This window comes from Acanthochromis polyacanthus, chromosome 16 (genome assembly GCF_021347895.1).
Source record: "Acanthochromis polyacanthus isolate Apoly-LR-REF ecotype Palm Island chromosome 16, KAUST_Apoly_ChrSc, whole genome shotgun sequence".
NCBI lineage: Eukaryota > Metazoa > Chordata > Actinopteri > Pomacentridae > Acanthochromis > Acanthochromis polyacanthus.
Genome location: NC_067128.1, coordinates 38,021,881 through 38,041,317, shown reverse-complemented (window position 1 = coordinate 38,041,317; position 19,437 = coordinate 38,021,881). Strand labels below are relative to the sequence as shown.

At 42.8% G+C, this 19,437-nt stretch overlaps 2 protein-coding genes across 2 annotated transcripts; both read left to right on the top strand.

The window, feature by feature from the left end:
• Nucleotides 1-1,364: 1,364 nt before the first annotated feature.
• On the top strand, nucleotides 1,365-15,394 carry lca5 (lebercilin LCA5). The gene is given in 8 exon segments (XM_051936997.1): nucleotides 1,365-1,721; nucleotides 3,054-3,403; nucleotides 5,469-5,707; nucleotides 6,854-7,159; nucleotides 7,360-7,497; nucleotides 12,928-13,095; nucleotides 13,098-13,419; nucleotides 13,536-15,394. Coding segments are annotated over 7 exon segments (2,205 nt in total). The 5' UTR covers nucleotides 1,365-1,721; nucleotides 3,054-3,072; the 3' UTR covers nucleotides 14,237-15,394.
• On the top strand, nucleotides 14,860-18,064 carry fam167ab (family with sequence similarity 167 member Ab). The gene is made up of 3 exons (XM_051936992.1): nucleotides 14,860-14,984; nucleotides 16,400-16,791; nucleotides 16,909-18,064. The coding sequence occupies exons 2-3, from the start codon at nucleotides 16,495-16,497 to the stop codon at nucleotides 17,170-17,172; spliced, it is 561 nt and encodes a 186-aa protein (XP_051792952.1). The 5' UTR covers nucleotides 14,860-14,984; nucleotides 16,400-16,494; the 3' UTR covers nucleotides 17,173-18,064.
• Nucleotides 18,065-19,437: the final 1,373 nt, after the last annotated feature.

The following is a 19,437-nucleotide window of genomic DNA, read 5'->3' as shown; positions in this document are numbered from 1 at the left end:
GCCGGACCGACAACAGCTGAATTCAGAATGAAAATTAAACTACAGTAATGAACAGGCTGAAAGTTTAAATAAAACAGCAATTTGTACTTGTAATGGCAGTCTGACTCATGAATACATGAAACATCACAGAATGTGACGTTTTGATGAAGAAAACAGTTCAGGGGGTTTGAAATAATAAAACTCAGAATAAAAACAAAAAGTAAAGCAGAGAAAAATAAAACTGATACTTCGTCTGAGCAGCTTTAACAGAATGATCAGATGGAACACCCAGGAAAGATCAATACATTATGATTTGATTTTGTGCTTTTTCTGATTGTTGTAAAGAACTTAGAAAGATTGGATTTAATAAGAACTAAACAAATTGACTTCATCACCATTAATATTTTGTTAAATAATATAATAAATAAAAATCTTTAAAGATAAAATATAAAATAACTGAAAGTACAGAGAAGTTTTTTAAAAATTATTTGATCTGTGGATTCTATAATCCCTGAGTTTAGCTGTTTTATTCTGAAAGGATCCGGATTTCCTCTTCAGAATTATTTCCGGTAATTCTTGTTGCCGTTTAAAAGGGAAATGCAGTTTTTCTGCAGTCTGACCTGTTTTCTGTCCAACATCAGATCATAATGTGATTATTTACACTCAGCTGTGTCTCCGTCTGTCATGTTTAATGTTCTGATTATTATTATTATTATTATTATTATCATTATTATTATTATTATTATTTAATGAACATCATGAACTAAATCTGTTCACCTTTTACAGCAGATCTGGATCCAAACACAATAAAAACATCAGCTCTAATGTGATTATAATAAACTGTATCTTCATCTCCAGTTTTACAGCAGATCTGGATCCAAACACAATAAAAACATCAGCTCTAATGTGATTATAATAAACTGTATCTTCATCTCCAGTTTTACAGCAGATCTGGATCCAAACAGAACAAAAACATCAGATGTTCTACGTTCTTTTAGAACTGCTCAAGGTCTCGGTTGTGTTTTCATCTCAGGCTGCTGCCAGTTATAGTAATATTACTTCATAAATACACATATTCTCGGTACTCAGGTACAATTTTAAAGTACTTGTACCTTACTTGGGTATTTATTTACTTTTATCTCATAGCATTTTAAGATTCAGGAGAAGAATCCTCTGATATAATGATAATATTTTAATCCAGAATCATCAAATAAGTGTTCCTTAAAGCCTATGCAGTCTTTACATCTTCAAAATATTAAAACTGACTTTATCTGAGAGACTTACTTGATTCTAGGATTGTAGTTTTTCATTTCTGTTGGACTACAATTTCACTTTTTCACTGTTTCCATTAGTGACCGCTGGTCCGACAGCGCCTCTCTGGCTGCAGGCGGTACTGCAGGCCGAGCTGCGGTTGCCATGGAGCGGCGTCGGCGGCTAACGTGCTGCTAGCTGCTAACCTGCTGTTAGCTGCTGACAAACTGCTAGCCTCCAGGCTCGGACGGACAGGAGAACCGAAGCGGCTCCGTTTCCAGGACTCTGCTGTTTGATTGTGGATTTAAACTCTTTGTTAAACTTCGGTTGTTTTTCTGTTTAAAGGCTGAACAGTGCCGTTAGCTGCTGACGGCTAACAGCGGCTAACTCAGCTAAAGTAGTAGCTGCTAGCAGCCGAAGCTGACATTAGCCGAAGACTCGGAACCAGGAGCTACGGAGTGCAACCGAACTACACCAGAACCGTGTTTCAGGTGAGCACACAAGTGAACGTGGACAGCTAACAGTGACTTGCAGCTCAGAGAGGGTTCTCATGGAGGTTACCTGCTGTTAGCATCAGCTAGCCATAGCTTCAGGACACCGAGCTGATTTATTTCAGTTTCTGTTTTATTTTATTTCTGTGTTTGATCAGATGTGAGACAGTCTGAGCAGCTGAGGCCTAGCTAGGTGTGTATTTGTGTTCAGGTACGGCATGACAACAACATGAAAACATGATAAAAACATGACAACAGCATGACAACATGACAACATAACAAACATGACAACAACATGAAAACAACATGAAAACATGATAAAAAGCATAAAAAACATGATAAAAACATGACAACATAACAACAACATGAAAACATGATAAAAAGCATGAAAAGATGATAAAATAAAAGCATGAAAACAACATGAAAACATGATATAAACATGACAACAGTCCACCTGTCAGCAGCAGCTGCTTTAGTCTGTTGTTTGCAGGTTTGCTGCTGATCGGCTGAGGTGAGTTTTATTCTGACATGTTTTCATCCCTTCAGCTTCTAATCAGCACTAATGTCAGCTTATTCATTAAATATCTGATTTCTCTAACAGATAAATGGTCTATATTTATATAGCGCTTTACTATACCTGCAAGATACCCAAAGCGCTTTACATGATACGTCACATTCACACACTGATGGTGGAAGCTGCCATGCAAGGCGCTGACCACGACCCCATCAGGAGCAATTCGGGGTTAGGGGTCTTGCTCAGGGACACCTCGAACACGACGGGCCGAGGATCAAACCGGCAACCCTTCGGTTGCAAGACGGCCACTCTACCCACCGAGCCATGCCGCCCCACAATAAACGTCATGTTTAGAGCTTCAGTTCAACATATTAAAAACGTGATGAGACTCCAGCAACATATCAGCTGATGGTTAACTGTATGTTCCTGCAGAAACGTCAGAAAAACTGCAGCAGCTCAGTGTAACAGAATAGAAAGCTGTAATTGTCGTTATACAGACACAATGTATAACAGAAGTATTGACAGATCTGGTGGTTTGCACTGTTGAAAAGTGGAAAAATAAAAAGTGCAGACAGCTCCAATGTGTTCAGGTCCTGTGTGAGTAAAACATGATGATGGATCCAGGATAAAGTCAGAATATTAAAGAATATGTAATTATAATAAATAATACATATAAATATTTATTAAATAAAGGATTTACTGATTTTAAACTGATGAACAAAATCATATTGATTATTATAACAATCACCGGTTTGACCAGATTTTTTAACAGACTTCTGTGTTTCTGACTTGGTTCTGTTTCTTTGTTCTGAAATCAGGAGTTCTGACCCAGACACCATGGATCCTGGACCCGATCCCAACGAAGACCGGAACCAGTCAGTCCAGAGCAGAAAGAAAGAGTCCAGAGCTTCCTCTGGACAGAAACACCACAAGAACCTTCAGGAGAACATCCACAGTGACGATGACAAAGAAACCAGATCCAGAACCAGAACCTGGCGCTCCGACCCGGACCGGGTGTCAGACGGTTCCTTTTATTCTGAGGATTACGAGAACGAATCTCCTTCAGAACGTTCCTTCTCTCCGTACTCTCGGTCCAGAACCCCGTCCCCAAGTCCTCACAGAACCCTGAGAACCAAGAGGGTCTCCAGCAGCACGCTGTACCGCACAGGTGAGACAGGAAGTGATGTAGTCCACAGGTGAGACAGGAAGTGATGTAAGATAAGATAAGATAATCCTTTATTACTCCCCATTTCCGGGGAAATTTCCCATGTTACAGCAGCACACAGCATACAGTAGAGCAACAATAGCAACAGTAAACAACAATATAATGTTAATCATAATCACAACCACAATATGTCCATGAGTGTAGGATGGGAAAGGTGGCTTATGGAATGATGTGAAGTACAGAGAAATTATGCAGATTATGTGGTAAGGGATTGTGTGAAACAGTCCATTTTTGTGTAAACATCATCCAGTGATGCTGGTGTTATAAAGTCTTATAGCAGATGGAATGAAAGATTTGCGATAGAGTTCCTTCTTACAGATTGGGTGTCTCAGTCTGCTGCTGAAAAAGCTACTTAGAGACTCCACAGTGTCATGCAGTGGGTGAGAGGGGTTGTCCCTGATGGATGTGAGCTTTGCCAACATCCTCCTCTATGGAGTCCAGGGAACAGTCCAGCACAGAACCGGTCCTCCTCACCAGTCTGTTCAGTCTCTTTCTGTCCCTTTCAGAGCTCCCTGCTCCCCAACAGACCACTGCATAGAAAACAGCAGACGCTACCACAGAGTCATAGAATGTCCGGAGCAGAGTCCTGCACACTCCAAAGGACCTCAGTCTCCTCAGCAGGTGGAGACGACTTTGGTCCTTCTTGTACAGGACCTCTGTGTTGTGTGACCAGTCCAGTTTGTTGTTGAGGTGAACACCCAGGTATTTGTATGAGTCCACTATCTCAATGTCCAAACCCTGGATGTTCACCGGTGCAGGCTGAGGTGTTCTCCTCCTGTGGTAGTCGATGGTCATCTCTTTCGTCTTACTGGCGTTGAGCTGCAGATGGTTTCTCTCACACCAGTCGACAAAGTCAGAGATGACTGTCCTGTTCTCCAGCTCGTCCCCATCAGACACACACCCAACAATGGCTGTATCATCAGAGAATTTCTGGAGGTGACAGCTCCCAGAGTTGTAGTGGAAGTCTGATGTGTACAGGATGAAGAGAAAGGGAGAGAGCACTGTCCCCTGTGGGCCCCCATGCTGCTGACCACTACATCAGACACACAGTCCTGAAGCCTCACGTACTGTGGTCTGTTGGTGAGGTAGTCGATGGTCCAAGCAGCCAGGTGACAGTCTACTCCCGCTCCCTCAAGCTTCACCCTGAGCAGAGAAGGCTGGATTGTGTTGAAAGCACTGGAGAAGTCAAAGAACATGACCCTCACAGTGCTGCCGGTGTCCTCCAGGTGAGTCAGCGATCTGTGCAGCAGGTAGACGACTGCATCATCTACTCCAATGTTCGGTTGGTAAGCGAACTGTAGTGGGTCCAGATTAGGGCTCACCAGGGGGAGTAGATTCCTGAGGATGATCCTCTCCATGGTCTTCATCAGATGAGAAGTGAGGGCCACAGGTCTGAAGTGGTTTGGCTCCCTGGGGTTCCTGGTCTTTGAGACAGGAACCAGACAGGAAGTCTTCCACAACACAGGAACCCTCTCCAGACTCAGGCTCAGTTTGAAGATGCAGAGCAGCACCTGACAGCTGGTCTGCACAGTCTCTGAGGAGTCTGGAGCCGATTCCATCAGGACCTGCAGCTTTCCTGGTCTTGATCTTTTTTAGCTCTCATCTCACCTGATCGGCAGTTATGGAGAGGCTGGGGGTGGATGAGGATGACAGGAGAGAGGGTGATGGTGGTGGTGGTGGGGCTGTGTTTGAAGTCCAGAGGTGGTGTGGGGTGGGGGAGGTGGAGGGGTGCTGTTGGTGGTGTAGAGCTGAGGTGTGAAGAAGGAGCTGGCTGGTCAGTGCTTTGATGAGAGGGGGGAGGAGTGGGAGCAGAGTCAAACCTGTTAAAGAACAGATTCAGCTCATTGGTCCACTCCCGGTCTCTTGCTGCACAGGGTAGGTTTACCTGAGAGTCCAGGGTTCGTACCTTTTATCTGTGAGATGTTTAACGTCTGTTCTCTCAGCAGCAGTATTTTAAATCTCTACTATCAGTAACTTGTATTTATTGAAGTATTTCTCCACCTCCCAGGTGTGGCAGGGCGTCACGGCAGGCTCCGCCCCCAGCGACCGGCACAGCCAATGACCCAGCAGCAGCGTCGAGGGCAGCAGTCTCAGAGTAAAGAGTCTTCTCCCCCCAAAGATCTGGACCTGGTGACCAAACGGATGCTGTCGGCTCGACTCCTGAAGATCAACGAGCTGAGGAACGCTTTGGCTGAACTCCAGCAGAGAACCGACGACCTGCAGAAGGAGAACCGGGTCCTCAGACAGGTGAGTCCTACCTGGTCAGGAAACGGCATCGACAGCATCAGGGGGCAGTGGAAATGATGACATGTCTGAGGCTGCTCTGATTGGTCCACAACAGCCAGGTAACTCCAGTAACCTGAGGTGAGTTCAGGCAGAGAGAAGCAGCTTTAAAGGCATTAGAGGAGATTTAATTTCCTACGACTTTGAACGTAGCATGCGCACATACAACCTCTCCCTCACCCCCCTCTAACCTCCCCCCTCTTAACATTTACGAAGAAACGCCCCCCTCCAGAAACTATCGTAGGACTCGTGAAGTTGCCTACAGCTGCAGTATAATCAATAATCAATAATACATTTCACCTGTCCAGAAGGACTTTAGCAACCAAGGCATCTGTCTTTAGGTCCATTTGTTGCTTGAGCTGACGCCATCGCCCAAATGACTCGCCAATAATCACTTTTGTTTTTGCATTCTCGGGATCCAGTCGTCTTTTATTTTCTCTGACATCAAAAAATGCCTTTCTTTTACGGCTGGGTCCCCCTGGATCTTTATCTGCCATTATGTAAAAAAAGATGAGCAAAACAAGTCTCCAGCTAACTACGAAGCTATACCAAAGCAACACATACAGAAAACACGTAAGTCCAAGGCGTACGTAATCTACGTAACGAGGCCTGAGCCGGAAGATTTTTGATTGACTGGAAAGGGAGCAAACCAAACGCCTCGGTCCGAGCGCGTTGATTGGCTGATGTTTTTCAGGTCCTGCCATGTCCACAGTTATTTATTTTAATTTTTAATTTTTTTAGAAACCATACATACAAGTCCACTAAAGGTCAGTATATTCATTTTATGTGAATCAGACAAGTTAAACAAAAAAAACATCCTCCAAATGCCTTTAATGAGGAAATAATAACAATAATTATTATTCTAATAACTGAAGGCAGCTGTTGATTCTGTGAGGACAAACTAGCTGCTAGCACTGATGCTAACGGGTCACATGATGATGAAGAAACAGAAGAAAAGACTTTAAGCAGGGAGTCTGCAGTGAAAAATGATCCAAATTATTAATAAAATAAGATGTGAAATGAGTGAAATTATTTTAAGTCCAGCATCCAGAGGATCTAACGCTGGGGTCTGCAGCTTTCTGACAGATTCTCTGAACCTGTCTCCTGCAGCTTCAGGTGCGTCAAGAAAAAGCTCTGCAGCGATACGATGACACCGAGAGCGAGATCTCCCAGCTGCTGACCCGTCACTCCAACGAGACGCAGGTTCTGAGAGAACGACTGCGACGGACGCAGGAACGAGAGCGACTGGCCGAGCGGCGGCTGAAGGACAGCGAGGAGCAGCTGCAGAGGAACCAGGTGACCATCAGACGGCTGAAGAAGCTGGTGGACCAGAGAGAGCTGAGGAGCAGAGAGGAGCTGACCAGGAGCCTGGAGGACGAGAAGGTCCGAGTCCAGGAGGCACAACGAAGGATCCGGGTCGGTTCAGGTTCTGGTTTAACAACGATAGGAGGGCTCCAGATCAAAAAACAGAGATTAATCAATACAAGACCTAATCAATATTTATACTGAATCCTGTTGATCTCTCAGCAGCTTCTACAACTGATCATCAATAACAGATAATCATTAACTGATCATCGATAACTAATAATGAATAACTGATCATCAATAATGTGCAGGAGTTGGAGCGTGGTGTGGAGCTGAGCAGCAGCAGCTTCCACAGGCAGCTGGTAGCAGAGAAGAAGAAGAACCTGAACCTTCAGGAGGAGATCAGGAGTCTGCAGGAGGAACTCCAGAAACTCAGCAGGAAACTGAAGGTGGGACATTTAGAACCATGACAGACTGAAGGTGGAACATTTAGAACCATTACAGACTGAAGGTGGAACATTTAGAACCATTACAGACTGAAGGTGGAACATTTAGAACCATTAAAGACTGAAGGTGGAACATTTAGAACCATTAAAGACTGAAGGTGGAACATTTAGAACCATGACAGACTGAAGGTGGAACATTTAGAACCATGCCAGACTGAAGGTGGAACATTTAGAACCATGACAGACTGAAGGTGGAACATTCAGAACCATTACAGACTGAAGGTGGAACATTTAGAACCATTAAAGACTGAAGGTGGAACCTTTAGAACCATTACAGACTGAAAGTGGAACATTTAGAACCATGACAGACTGAAGGTGGAACATTTAGAACCATGAGAGACTGAAGGTGGAACATACAGAACCATTACAGACTGAAGGTGGAACATTCAGAACCATTACAGACTGAAGGTGGAACATTCAGAACCATGACAGACTGAAGGTGGAACATTTAGAACCATGACAGACTGAAGGTGGAACATTCAGAACCATTAAAGACTGAAGGTGGAACATTTAGAACCATGACAGACTGAAGGTGGAACATACAGAACCATTACAGACTGAAGGTGGAACATTCAGAACCATGACAGACTGAAGGTGGAACATTCAGAACCATGACAGACTGAAGGTGGAACCTTTAGAACCATGACAGACTGAAGGTGGAACATTTAGAACTATGACAGACTGAAAGTGGAACATTTAGAACCATGACAAACTGAAGGTGGAACGTTTAGAACCATGACAGACTGAAGGTGGAACATTTAGAACTATGACAGACTGAAAGTGGAACATTTAGATTTAGAACCATGACAGACTGAAGGTGGAACATTTAGAACCATTAAAGACTGAAGGTGGAACCTTTAGAACCATTAAAGACTGAAGGTGGAACCTTTAGAACCATTACAGACTGAAGGTGGAACATTTAGAACCATTACAGACTGAAGTTGGAACATTTAGAACCATTAAAGACTGAAGGTGGAACATTTAGAACCATTACAGACTGAAAGTGGAACATTTAGAACCATGACAGACTGAAGGTGGAACATTTAGAACCATGACAGACTGAAGGTGGAACATACAGAACCATTACAGACTGAAGGTGGAACATTCAGAACCATGACAGACTGAAGGTGGAACATTCAGAACCATGACAGACTGAAGGTGGAACATTTAGAACCATGACAGACTGAAGGTGGAACATTCAGAACCATTAAAGACTGAAGGTGGAACATTTAGAACCATGCCAGACTGAAGGTGGAACATTTAGAACCATGACAGACTGACGGTGGAACATTTAGAATCATTACAGACAGAAGGTGGAACATTTAGAACCATGACAGACTGAAGGTGGAACATTTAGAACCATTACAGACTGACGGTGGAACATTTAGAACCATTAAAGACTGAAGGTGGAACCTTTAGAACCATTAAGACTGAAGGTGGAACATTTAGAACCATGACAGACTGAAGGTGGAACATTTAGAACCATTAAAGACTGAAGGTGGAACCTTTAGAACCATTAAGACTGAAGGTGGAACATTTAGAACCATGACAGACTCAAGGTGGAACATTTAGAACCATGACAGACTGAAGGTGGAACATTTAGAACCATTAAAGACTGAAGGTGGAACCTTTAGAACCATTACAGACTGAAGGTGGAACATTTAGAACCATTACAGACTGAAGGTGGAACATTTAGAACCATTAAAGACTGAAGGTGGAACCTTTAGAACCATTACAGACTGAAAGTGGAACATTTAGAACCATGACAGACTGAAGGTGGAACATACAGAACCATTACAGACTGAAGGTGGAACATTCAGAACCATGACAGACTGAAGGTGGAACATTCAGAACCATGACAGACTGAAGGTGGAACATTTAGAACCATGCCAGACTGAAGGTGGAACATTTAGAACCATGACAGACTGAAGGTGGAACATTCAGAACCATTAAAGACTGAAGGTGGAACATCAGAACCATTACACACTGAAGGTGGAACATTTAGAACCACGACAGACCGAAGGTGGAACCTTTAGAACCATTACAGACCGAAGGTGGAACATTTAGAACCACGACAGACCGAAGGTGGAACATTTAGAACCATTACAGACTGAAGGTGGAACATTTAGAACCATGACAGACTGAAGGTGGAACATTTAGAACCATGACAGACTGAAAGTGGAACATTTAGAACCATTACAGACTGAAGGTGGAACATTTAGAACCATGACAAACTGAAGGTGGAACATTTAGAACCATGACAGACTGAAGGTGGAACATTTAGAACCATTAAAGACTGAAGGTGGAACATTTAGAACCATTAAAGACTGAAGGTGGAACCTTTAGAACCATGACAGACTGAAGGTGGAACATTTAGAACCATTACAGACTGACGGTGGAACATTTAGAACCATTACAGACTGAAGGTGGAACCTTTAGAACCATTACAGACTGAAGGTGGAACATTTAGAACCATTACAGACTGAAGGTGGAACATTTAGAACCATTAAAGACTGAAGGTGAAACCTTTAGAACCATTACAGACTGAAAGTGGAACATTTAGAACCATGACAGACTGAAGGTGGAACATACAGAACCATTACAGACTGAAGGTGGAACATTCAGAACCATGACAGACTGAAGGTGGAACATTCAGAACCATGACAGACTGAAGGTGGAACATTTAGAACCATGCCAGACTGAAGGTGGAACATTTAGAACCATGACAGACTGAAGGTGGAACATTTAGAACCATGACAGACTGAAGGTGGAACATTTAGAACCATGCCAGACTGAAGGTGGAACATTTAGATTTAGAACCATGACAGACTGAAGGTGGAACATTTAGAACCATTAAAGACTGAAGGTGGAACCTTTAGAACCATTACAGACCGAAAGTGGAACATTTAGAACCATTACAGATCGAAGGAGGAACATTTAGAACCATTAAAGACTGAAGGTGGAACCTTTAGAACCATTACAGACTGAAAGTGGAACATTTAGAACCATGACAGACTGAAGGTGGAACATTTAGAACCATGACAGACTGAAGGTGGAACATACAGAACCATTACAGACTGAAGGTGGAACATTCAGAACCATGACAGACTGAAGGTGGAACATTTAGAACCACGACAGACTGAAGGTGGAACATTTAGAACCACGACAGACTGAAGGTGGAACATTCAGAACCATGACAGACTGAAGGTGGAACATTCAGAACCATTAAAGACTGAAGGTGGAACATTCAGAACCATTAAAGACTGATGGTGGAACCTTTAGAACCATTACACACTGAAGGTGGAACATTTAGAACCACGACAGACCGAAGGTGGAACCTTTAGAACCATTACAGACCGAAGGTGGAACATTTAGAACCACGACAGACCGAAGGTGGAACATTTAGAACCATTACAGACTGAAGGTGGAACATTTAGAACCATGACAGACTGAAGGTGGAACATTTAGAACTATGACAGACTGAAAGTGGAACATTTAGAACCATTACAGACTGAAGGTGGAACATTTAGAACCATTAAAGACTGAAGGTGGAACATTTAGAACCATGACAGACTGAATGTGGAACATTTAGACCCATTACGGACTGACGGTGGAACATTTAGAATCATTACAGACAGAAGGTGGAACATTTAGAACCATGACAGACTGAAGGTGGAACATTTAGAACCATTACAGACTGACGGTGGAACATTTAGAACCATGACAGACTGAAGGTGGAACATTTAGAACCATTAAAGACTGAAGGTGGAACCTTTAGAACCATTAAGACTGAAGGTGGAACATTTAGAACCATGACAGACTGAAGGTGGAACATTTAGAACCATGACAGACTGAAGGTGGAACATTTAGAACCATTAAAGACTGAAGGTGGAACCTTTAGAACCATTACAGACTGAAGGTGGAACATTTAGAACCATTACAGACTGAAGGTGGAACATTTAGAACCATTAAAGACTGAAGGTGAAACCTTTAGAACCATTACAGACTGAAAGTGGAACATTTAGAACCATGACAGACTGAAGGTGGAACATACAGAACCATTACAGACTGAAGGTGGAACATTCAGAACCATGACAGACTGAAGGTGGAACATTCAGAACCATGACAGACTGAAGGTGGAACATTTAGAGCCATGCCAGACTGAAGGTGGAACATTTAGAACCATGACAGACTGAAGGTGGAACATTTAGAACCATTAAAGACTGAAGGTGGAACCTTTAGAACCATTACAGACTGAAAGTGGAACATTTAGAACCATGACAGACTGAAGGTGGAACATTTAGAACCATGACAGACTGAAGGTGGAACATACAGAACCATTACAGACTGAAGGTGGAACATTCAGAACCATGACAGACTGAAGGTGGAACATTCAGAACCATGACAGACTGAAGGTGGAACATTTAGAACCATGACAGACTGAAGGTGGAACATTCAGAACCATTAAAGACTGAAGGTGGAACATTTAGAACCACGACAGACCGAAGGTGGAACCTTTAGAACCATTACAGACCGAAGGTGGAACATTTAGAACCACGACAGACCGAAGGTGGAACATTTAGAACCATGACAGACCGAAGGTGGAACATTTAGAACCATTACAGACTGAAGGTGGAACATTTAGAACCATGACAGACAGAAGGTGGAACATTTAGAACCATGACAAACTGAAGGTGGAACATTTAGAACCATGACAGACTGAAGGTGGAACATTTAGAACCATTAAAGACTGAAGGTGGAACCTTTAGAAGCATGACAGACTGAAGGTGGAACATTTAGAACTATGACAGACTGAAAGAGGAACATTTAGAACCATGACAAACTGAAGGTGGAACGTTTAGAACCATGACAGACTGAAGGTGGAACATTTAGAACTATGACAGACTGAAAGTGGAACATTTAGATTTAGAACCATGACAGACTGAAGGTGGAACATTTAGAACCATTAAAGACTGAAGGTGGAACCTTTAGAACCATTACAGACCGAAAGTGGAGCATTTAGAACCATTACAGATCGAAGGAGGAACCTTTAGAACCATTAAAGACCGAAGGTGGAACCTTTAGAACCATTACAGACCGAAAGTGGAACATTTAGAACCATTACAGACTGAAGGTGGAACATTTAGAACCATTAAAGACCGAAGGTGGAACCTTTAGAACCATTACAGGCTGAAGGTGGAACATTTAGAACCATTACAGGCTGAAGGTGGAACATTTAGAACCATTAAAGACTGAAGGTGGAACATTTAGAACTATGACAGACTGAAGGTGGAACATTTAGAACCATTAAGAACTGAAAACGTGATGATACTAAATAATAAATTGGTTCTAATCGGTGTTCTGTGGTTCCAGGAGAAGGAGAAGGAGATGGACACCATGAACATCTACGCCAACAGGATGATGAAACCCTCAGCGAGTAAAGAAGCCGACAGCAACTCAAAGAGGAGAAGTACTGAAGGTTCTGAAGGTTCTGAAGGTTCTGATTTCTTTCCACCACTAGATGTTTTAATCAATTGTTCCCTGTAGGTTCCAGCAGTAAGGCGGTCCAGACTGAGGACCGGGTCTCCAGCGCCGGGTTCCCTTCACCTCCTCCAGATGTTACCAGAGAACAGACACCTGACGGGTACCTGACGCTGAAGGTGAGAACCTCGGAACCCTCATCTTCATCTTCTGATCACATCAAACACACCTGCCTCCATCTGCAGGAGCTGGACCTCCAGAACACATCTGCAGAACCACAACACACAACGCAGAACTGTAGAGAACCCAACAGGAACCAGAACCAGCAGCAGAACCAGAACCATCAGAACGGAGACCAGATGAGGACGGTCTTTGAGGGTAGAGGTGAAATAGATGCATATTTATGACTTTATATTTCTATTATTAAAGATGAAATATTTGAACTTTATTCTGAACATCAGAAAACGACTGAAATGAAGAGAACTTCTTTCCGTCCTCAGACTCAGACCGGCTGGACTTCCTGCTGACCCAGAAGGACCAGGACTCCTCCAGGAGGCGGGGCCACGTCCAGGTAGAGGTGGACAGGTGGAACCAGGAGGTTCTGGCCAATCAGCAGGTGGCAGAGGAGGCGAGGCGTCGGAAGGAGCAGCTGTTGGCCAAGATGAGGGAGATAGACGACCAGAACCGTGGAGCCGAGAACCTCATGTTTGAGTCCAGCCGAGCTGCTGAGGAACATCTAAAGGAGCATCGGAGTCCTCGACCTCCTGAGAATAACCGTCAGATCTTCAGCCTGACAGACCCTGAGGACTCGGTCGGGCTGAGAACCAAGAGGAGAACGTCCAGACCTCAGAGCTCCAGTGAAGATCTGGCCTTTGGAGGCTACGCTCCTTCATTTGGACTCTCGGCGTCCAGAAGTTCCTCCAGCTTCCCTCCACCTCCCAGAGAGGACAGAGATTCTCCAGCAGGGTTCCTCCTCAGGGAAGAAGAACCTGATGGAGCGGTTGTGAAGGACAAGAAGTCGAGCCTGATGCAGCAGCTGTTTGGCCTCCAGACATCTGACAGCAGAACCGACGTAGTCCTCAGCCCTCCATCCAACGGACCCCGGTCCAGAAGAGAAGCTTCGTCCGTCCTGCAGGTGAGCCAACCTGCCGTCAGAGCCGTGGCCTCCTTTGACGAAGACCTGGAGGAGCTGACGCTGTAGAGAACCTGGAACCCACCAGCAGCAGACCAGGAGAACCAGACTGAACCCCAGCAGCAGCAAACGTGTCTTCAGGTTCTTCAGGAGCTTTCAGGATCTTCGGGAGAAGCTGTTCTTCTGAGATGTTTCACCCATAAATGACATTTTCTCTCTGTTCCGTTGTGGTTCTACGTTTTTATTTAGATGAACTTATTTTAAATGTTCTCACTGAGAATCACTAAAGAGACAATCACCTTCAGTGGTAGAACTTCACAGAACGTGTTCTCCTGCAGGTTCCAGACTGAAGCTGTGAGGAGATGAATGATGAACTTTGTTCCGTTTCTGGAGAACCTGTTTCTGCTGCTGGCCTCGTTGAGTTCCTGAATAAAACCAGCTGCAGTTTCCTGCTTCCTCCACACAGTGGTGCTGTTCTGCTGCTCTCGTAGCTGATGGATTCCTGAACGTCTCCAAGGCGACCAGCCTGACGTCCCGCCCCCCCCCCCCCTCAGGATGCTCCTCATAAACAAGAGAACCGGAGCAGTGGAACGGCGGAACGGCAGACGGAACTCTGAGAGGCTGCAAGACGCTGCTGGATCCTCAGCAGCTAGAACTCACCTGAATCCGGTTCTCAGCTAGAACTCACCTGAATCCGGTTCTCAGCTAGAACTCACCTGAATCCGGTTCTCAGCTAGAACTCACCTGAATCCGGTTCTCAGCTAGAACTCACCTGAATCCGGTTCTCAGCTAGAACTCACCTGAATCCGGTTCTCAGGTAAACTCTTATCTAAAGAACCTCCTGCTGGGTTCAGGCAGAAACTAGAAGTTCCTCATAAATATTTAAGGGTTAGGGTTATTGTCGTTATTGTTTATTGTTGTTGGTCGTTATTGTTTATTATTGTTGGTCGTTATTGTTTATTGTTGTTGGTCGTTATTGTTTATTGTTGTTTGTTATTTTTATTGGTGTGTTTACTATTATTGTTATTGTTTATGATTATTGTTGGTTGTTATTTTTATTGGTGTTGTTTACTATTATTGTTATTGTTTATTATTGTTGTATTTTGTCCAGGAATCAGGTTTTATTTCTGTTTCATCCATTGATCAGTAAAAGCTGCTGATTTATTGATTATTTCTGGTTTTAACTGAAGCTGAACCAAAGAATCAATAAAGTTCAGAAACATTTTACTGTGAATGTAATCTGATTACTTCTACCCCAAACATCTACACTATAACTGGAAAACATCTGGAGAACATCTGGAGAACGTCTGAGTTCCACAGATGTTAATTTGATCTTAAATGTCTCAAAATGGTTTCAGTGAAAATAAAGCTCATTTGGTTTGTTAAATTTTACAGTTAAATACAGCAGATAGTCCTCTATTGATCCTGTATTGATCTTCTATTGATCCTCTATTGATCTTCTATTGATCCTGTATTGATCTTCTATTGATCTTCTATTGATCCTGTATTGATCTTCTATTGATCTTCTATTGATCCTGTATTGATCTTCTATTGATCTTCTATTGATCCTCTATTGATCTTCTATTGATCTTCTATTGATCCTCTATTGATCCTCTATTGATCCTCTATTGATCTTCTATTGATCCTCTATTGATCCTCTATTGATCTTCTATTGATCCTGTATTGATCTTCTATTGATCTTCTATTGATCCTGTATTGATCTTCTATTGATCTTCTATTGATCCTCTATTGATCTTCTATTGATCTTCTATTGATCCTCTATTGATCTTCTATTGATCTTCTATTGATCTTCTATTGATCCTCTATTGATCCTCTATTGATCCTCTATTGATCTTCTATTGATCCTCTATTAATTCTGTCACATTTAACTTTAATCCTTTTTCTTTTTGTCGTTGATTTTGGAGCTGAAACTCATTTCTGTTGAGACTTTAAAGATCTTCTCTGATGTTCTCACTGAAGTGTTTGAAGCCTCCAGCTCTGACCGACATCCCAGAATCTGCTGATTCATTTACAGTCTGTCTGGTTTCCATGGAAACAGATGAAAATCCTGAAAATCTCTCAGTGATCCTCTGATGATCTGAAGCAGCTGAAGAGAAGCACCTGGACGAATATAAAATCTGGCTGGTCACCAGGAGTCTGATCTGGAGATGCTCCTCAGACGGAGATGCTCCTCACTGATCTTCTAAACGTTACTTCTTTTCTCCTCTGCAGGTCTGAACCATCAGAAGATCCTCTGAACTGATTTTCCAGGTGAAGAAAAGCAGCTGGAAGGCGACTTTTTCAGGTTTAGGAGGTTCAGCGTTTGGATGATGGAGGAACCTTCAGCTCCTCAGATCGTCGTGGAAACACAAACTGTAGATCCTCCTGCAGACGATCATCTCCTGAACCTGAAGGCCCTGACGGAGAAGCTGAGGCTGGAGACCAGGAGGCCTTCATACCTGGAGTGGAAAGCCCGGCTGGAGTCTGGACCTGGACCAGAACAGACCCAGATGGAGGAGAACGTGGAGAAGGTGGAAGCAGCAGCAGAGAACAAACTGACCTCAGATCCACTGAAGAGATTCAAGAACATGGAGGAAGTTCTCAGCTGGATCAGGAGAGAACTGGTGAGTTCTGCTCTATAAGTTCTGGTTCAGTAGAACTTTCATGTCCCTGAGTTATCTAGAACCCAGCAGGTTTAAACTGGTTTCCAGTCCATCTGACCTGTTTAAACTGCTTTCCAGTCAGACATGCGGCGTCAGGACCAGCTCTTGGCCCGTCAGCTGATGCGTCTCCGTGGTGACATCAGCAGGCTGAAGGTGGACCAGACCTGCCAGCTCCACCGCCGGATGCTCAACGACGCCACCTTCAGTCTGGAGGAGCAGGACCAGCTGTCAGAGCTGCTCTGTGAGGCTCCGCTGGAACCGGGACTCGGACTGTCGGCGCCGCTGAGGCTCATCGGAGTCACCAAGATGAACATCAACTCACGACGCTTCTCACTCTGCTGAAGATCAGGAGGAAGATTCAGAAAAACAGTCAGATGATCTTTGGATTCACTCAGACCAGCTCGTCTTAGTCCAGGAACAGGAGAATGGAGTTAATAAAGTTAGACTGGAGTTAAACTGGAGTTATTAGAGTTAGACTGGAGTTAATAAAGTTAGACTGGAGTTAAACTGGAGTTATTAGAGTTAGACTGGAGTTAATAAAGTTAGACTGGAGTTAAACTGGAGTTATTAGAGTTAGACTGAAGTTAATAAAGTTAGACTGGAGTTAAACTGGACTTAAACTGGAGTTATTAGAGTTAGACTGGAGTTAATAAAGTTAGACTGGAGTTAAACTGGACTTAAACTGGAGTTATTAGAGTTAGACTGGAGTTAATAAAGTTAGACTGGAGTTAAACTGGAGTTATTAGAGTTAGACTGGAGTTAATAAAGTTAGACTGGAGTTAAACTGGAGTTATTAGAGTTAGACTGGAGTTAATAAAGTTAGACTGGAGTTAAACTGGAGTTATTAAGAGTTAGACTGGAGTTAATAAAGTTAGACTGGAGTTAAACTGGAGTTATTAGAGTTAGACTGGAGTTAATAAAGTTAGACTGGAGTTAAACTGGAGTTATTAGAGTTAGACTGGAGTTAATAAAGTTAGACTGGAGTTAAACTGGAGTTATTAGAGTTAGACTGGAGTTAATAAAGTTAGACTGGAGTTAAACTGGAGTTATTAGAGTTAGACTGGAGTTAATAAAGTTAGACTGGAGTTAAACTGGAGTTAAACTGGAGTTAAAGTCTTCTGGCTGCTGTTAGACAAACTCTTTCCGTGGAACCGTCAGTTTTAATTTTTTCTGTATTTGCTGCTGTGTTGTTGGACTGAGTGATTTATGGATTAAATCTATTTTTATTCAGTCAGATAGAGCTCGTCTGATTTGATGGAAATGATTTCTCAGAATGACGATTTTGACAAACGGTTGCTGGTTCTCAGATAAAAATCAGCTGTTTGCAACATAAACCATGTTCAGACTTTTATTATAAACCATGTTCAGACTTTTATTATAAACCATGTTCAGACTTTTATTATAAACCATGTTCAGACTATTATAGACTTTTATTATAAACCATGTTCAGACTATTATAGACTTTTATTATAAACCATGTTCAGACTTTTATTATAAACCATGTTCTGGATTATAAACCATCCAGTCATCCTGTGAAGATGTTTCACATTATGCTGCAGCCACAACTTTTCTTCCATAAACAGGGTTCAGACAGTTTGAATCTGAGATATGAGAAGATAAAATTTAAGTCAGGAGAAGTTTCACAGATTCTCCTCAGAGAAACGAAGTGACTCCAACAGATGAACTCTGATCAGCGCCTGAGATTCTAACGGTTATTATCAACTTCATGCATCAAGACACCAAATGTGGAAATAAAGAGAGCAGATGAATGATTGTGTGAATTATTAAAATAAAACAGGCCATAAACTCATTCAGACCGGATCGGATGTTTGTCACAAATCACAGAAATAAACGTTTCCTGAGAATTATGTATATAAATATAGAATGGAATCACAGGAAAATTCAGCCTCAGAGAACATCGTCCTGATCTGAGTCGTTATAGAAGAGATGGTAAAGACTGGAAAGACTCGTGCAAAGACTCGTGCAAAGACCGGCGGGCTGTCAGTGTTTCCGTGACTCTGACTGCTCGTTTGCCTCGTTGCTGGATGACTTTGCTGATTGATATTTCATGGATGAGCTGCAGCTTTATTCAGGTTTATTGCTGCTGAAAGCTCCACTCAGTTTGCATGAAAAGATTCTTTAACAAGCTGCTGAACGACAACGCTTCACTTTATTCTGCTGCTAAACTGTATTTAATGCTGGAAAACGGAATGACCAACTGTCAAACTGATTCAGCAGGAATATCTGGGACAGAGAAGTCAGGTGGAAAAAATGAAACTAAACAGGTTTAATGACTTCCTGTAGACCTGAAGGGGTTGAAACAGAAAAAACTAAAGTAATGGACAAGCAGCCAAAATAATGAACACAAGTAACAGTGAAAAGACAATGAAAGGCTGAAATAACTAATCAATAAATAGTATAAATTAACCCAAACATGGTTCAGCTGGATGATATGTTCTAATAACATCTGCTCTTCCATAATTATGTGCTAAAGACACGTGAAATCAGTCTGTGGAGAACAATAGATGGAGAACGGTGGGAACCAGAGTTAGCAGAGTTCTGCTGCAGCTGTTCTGTTGTCTTCCATTTTAATATCTTCATGCTTTA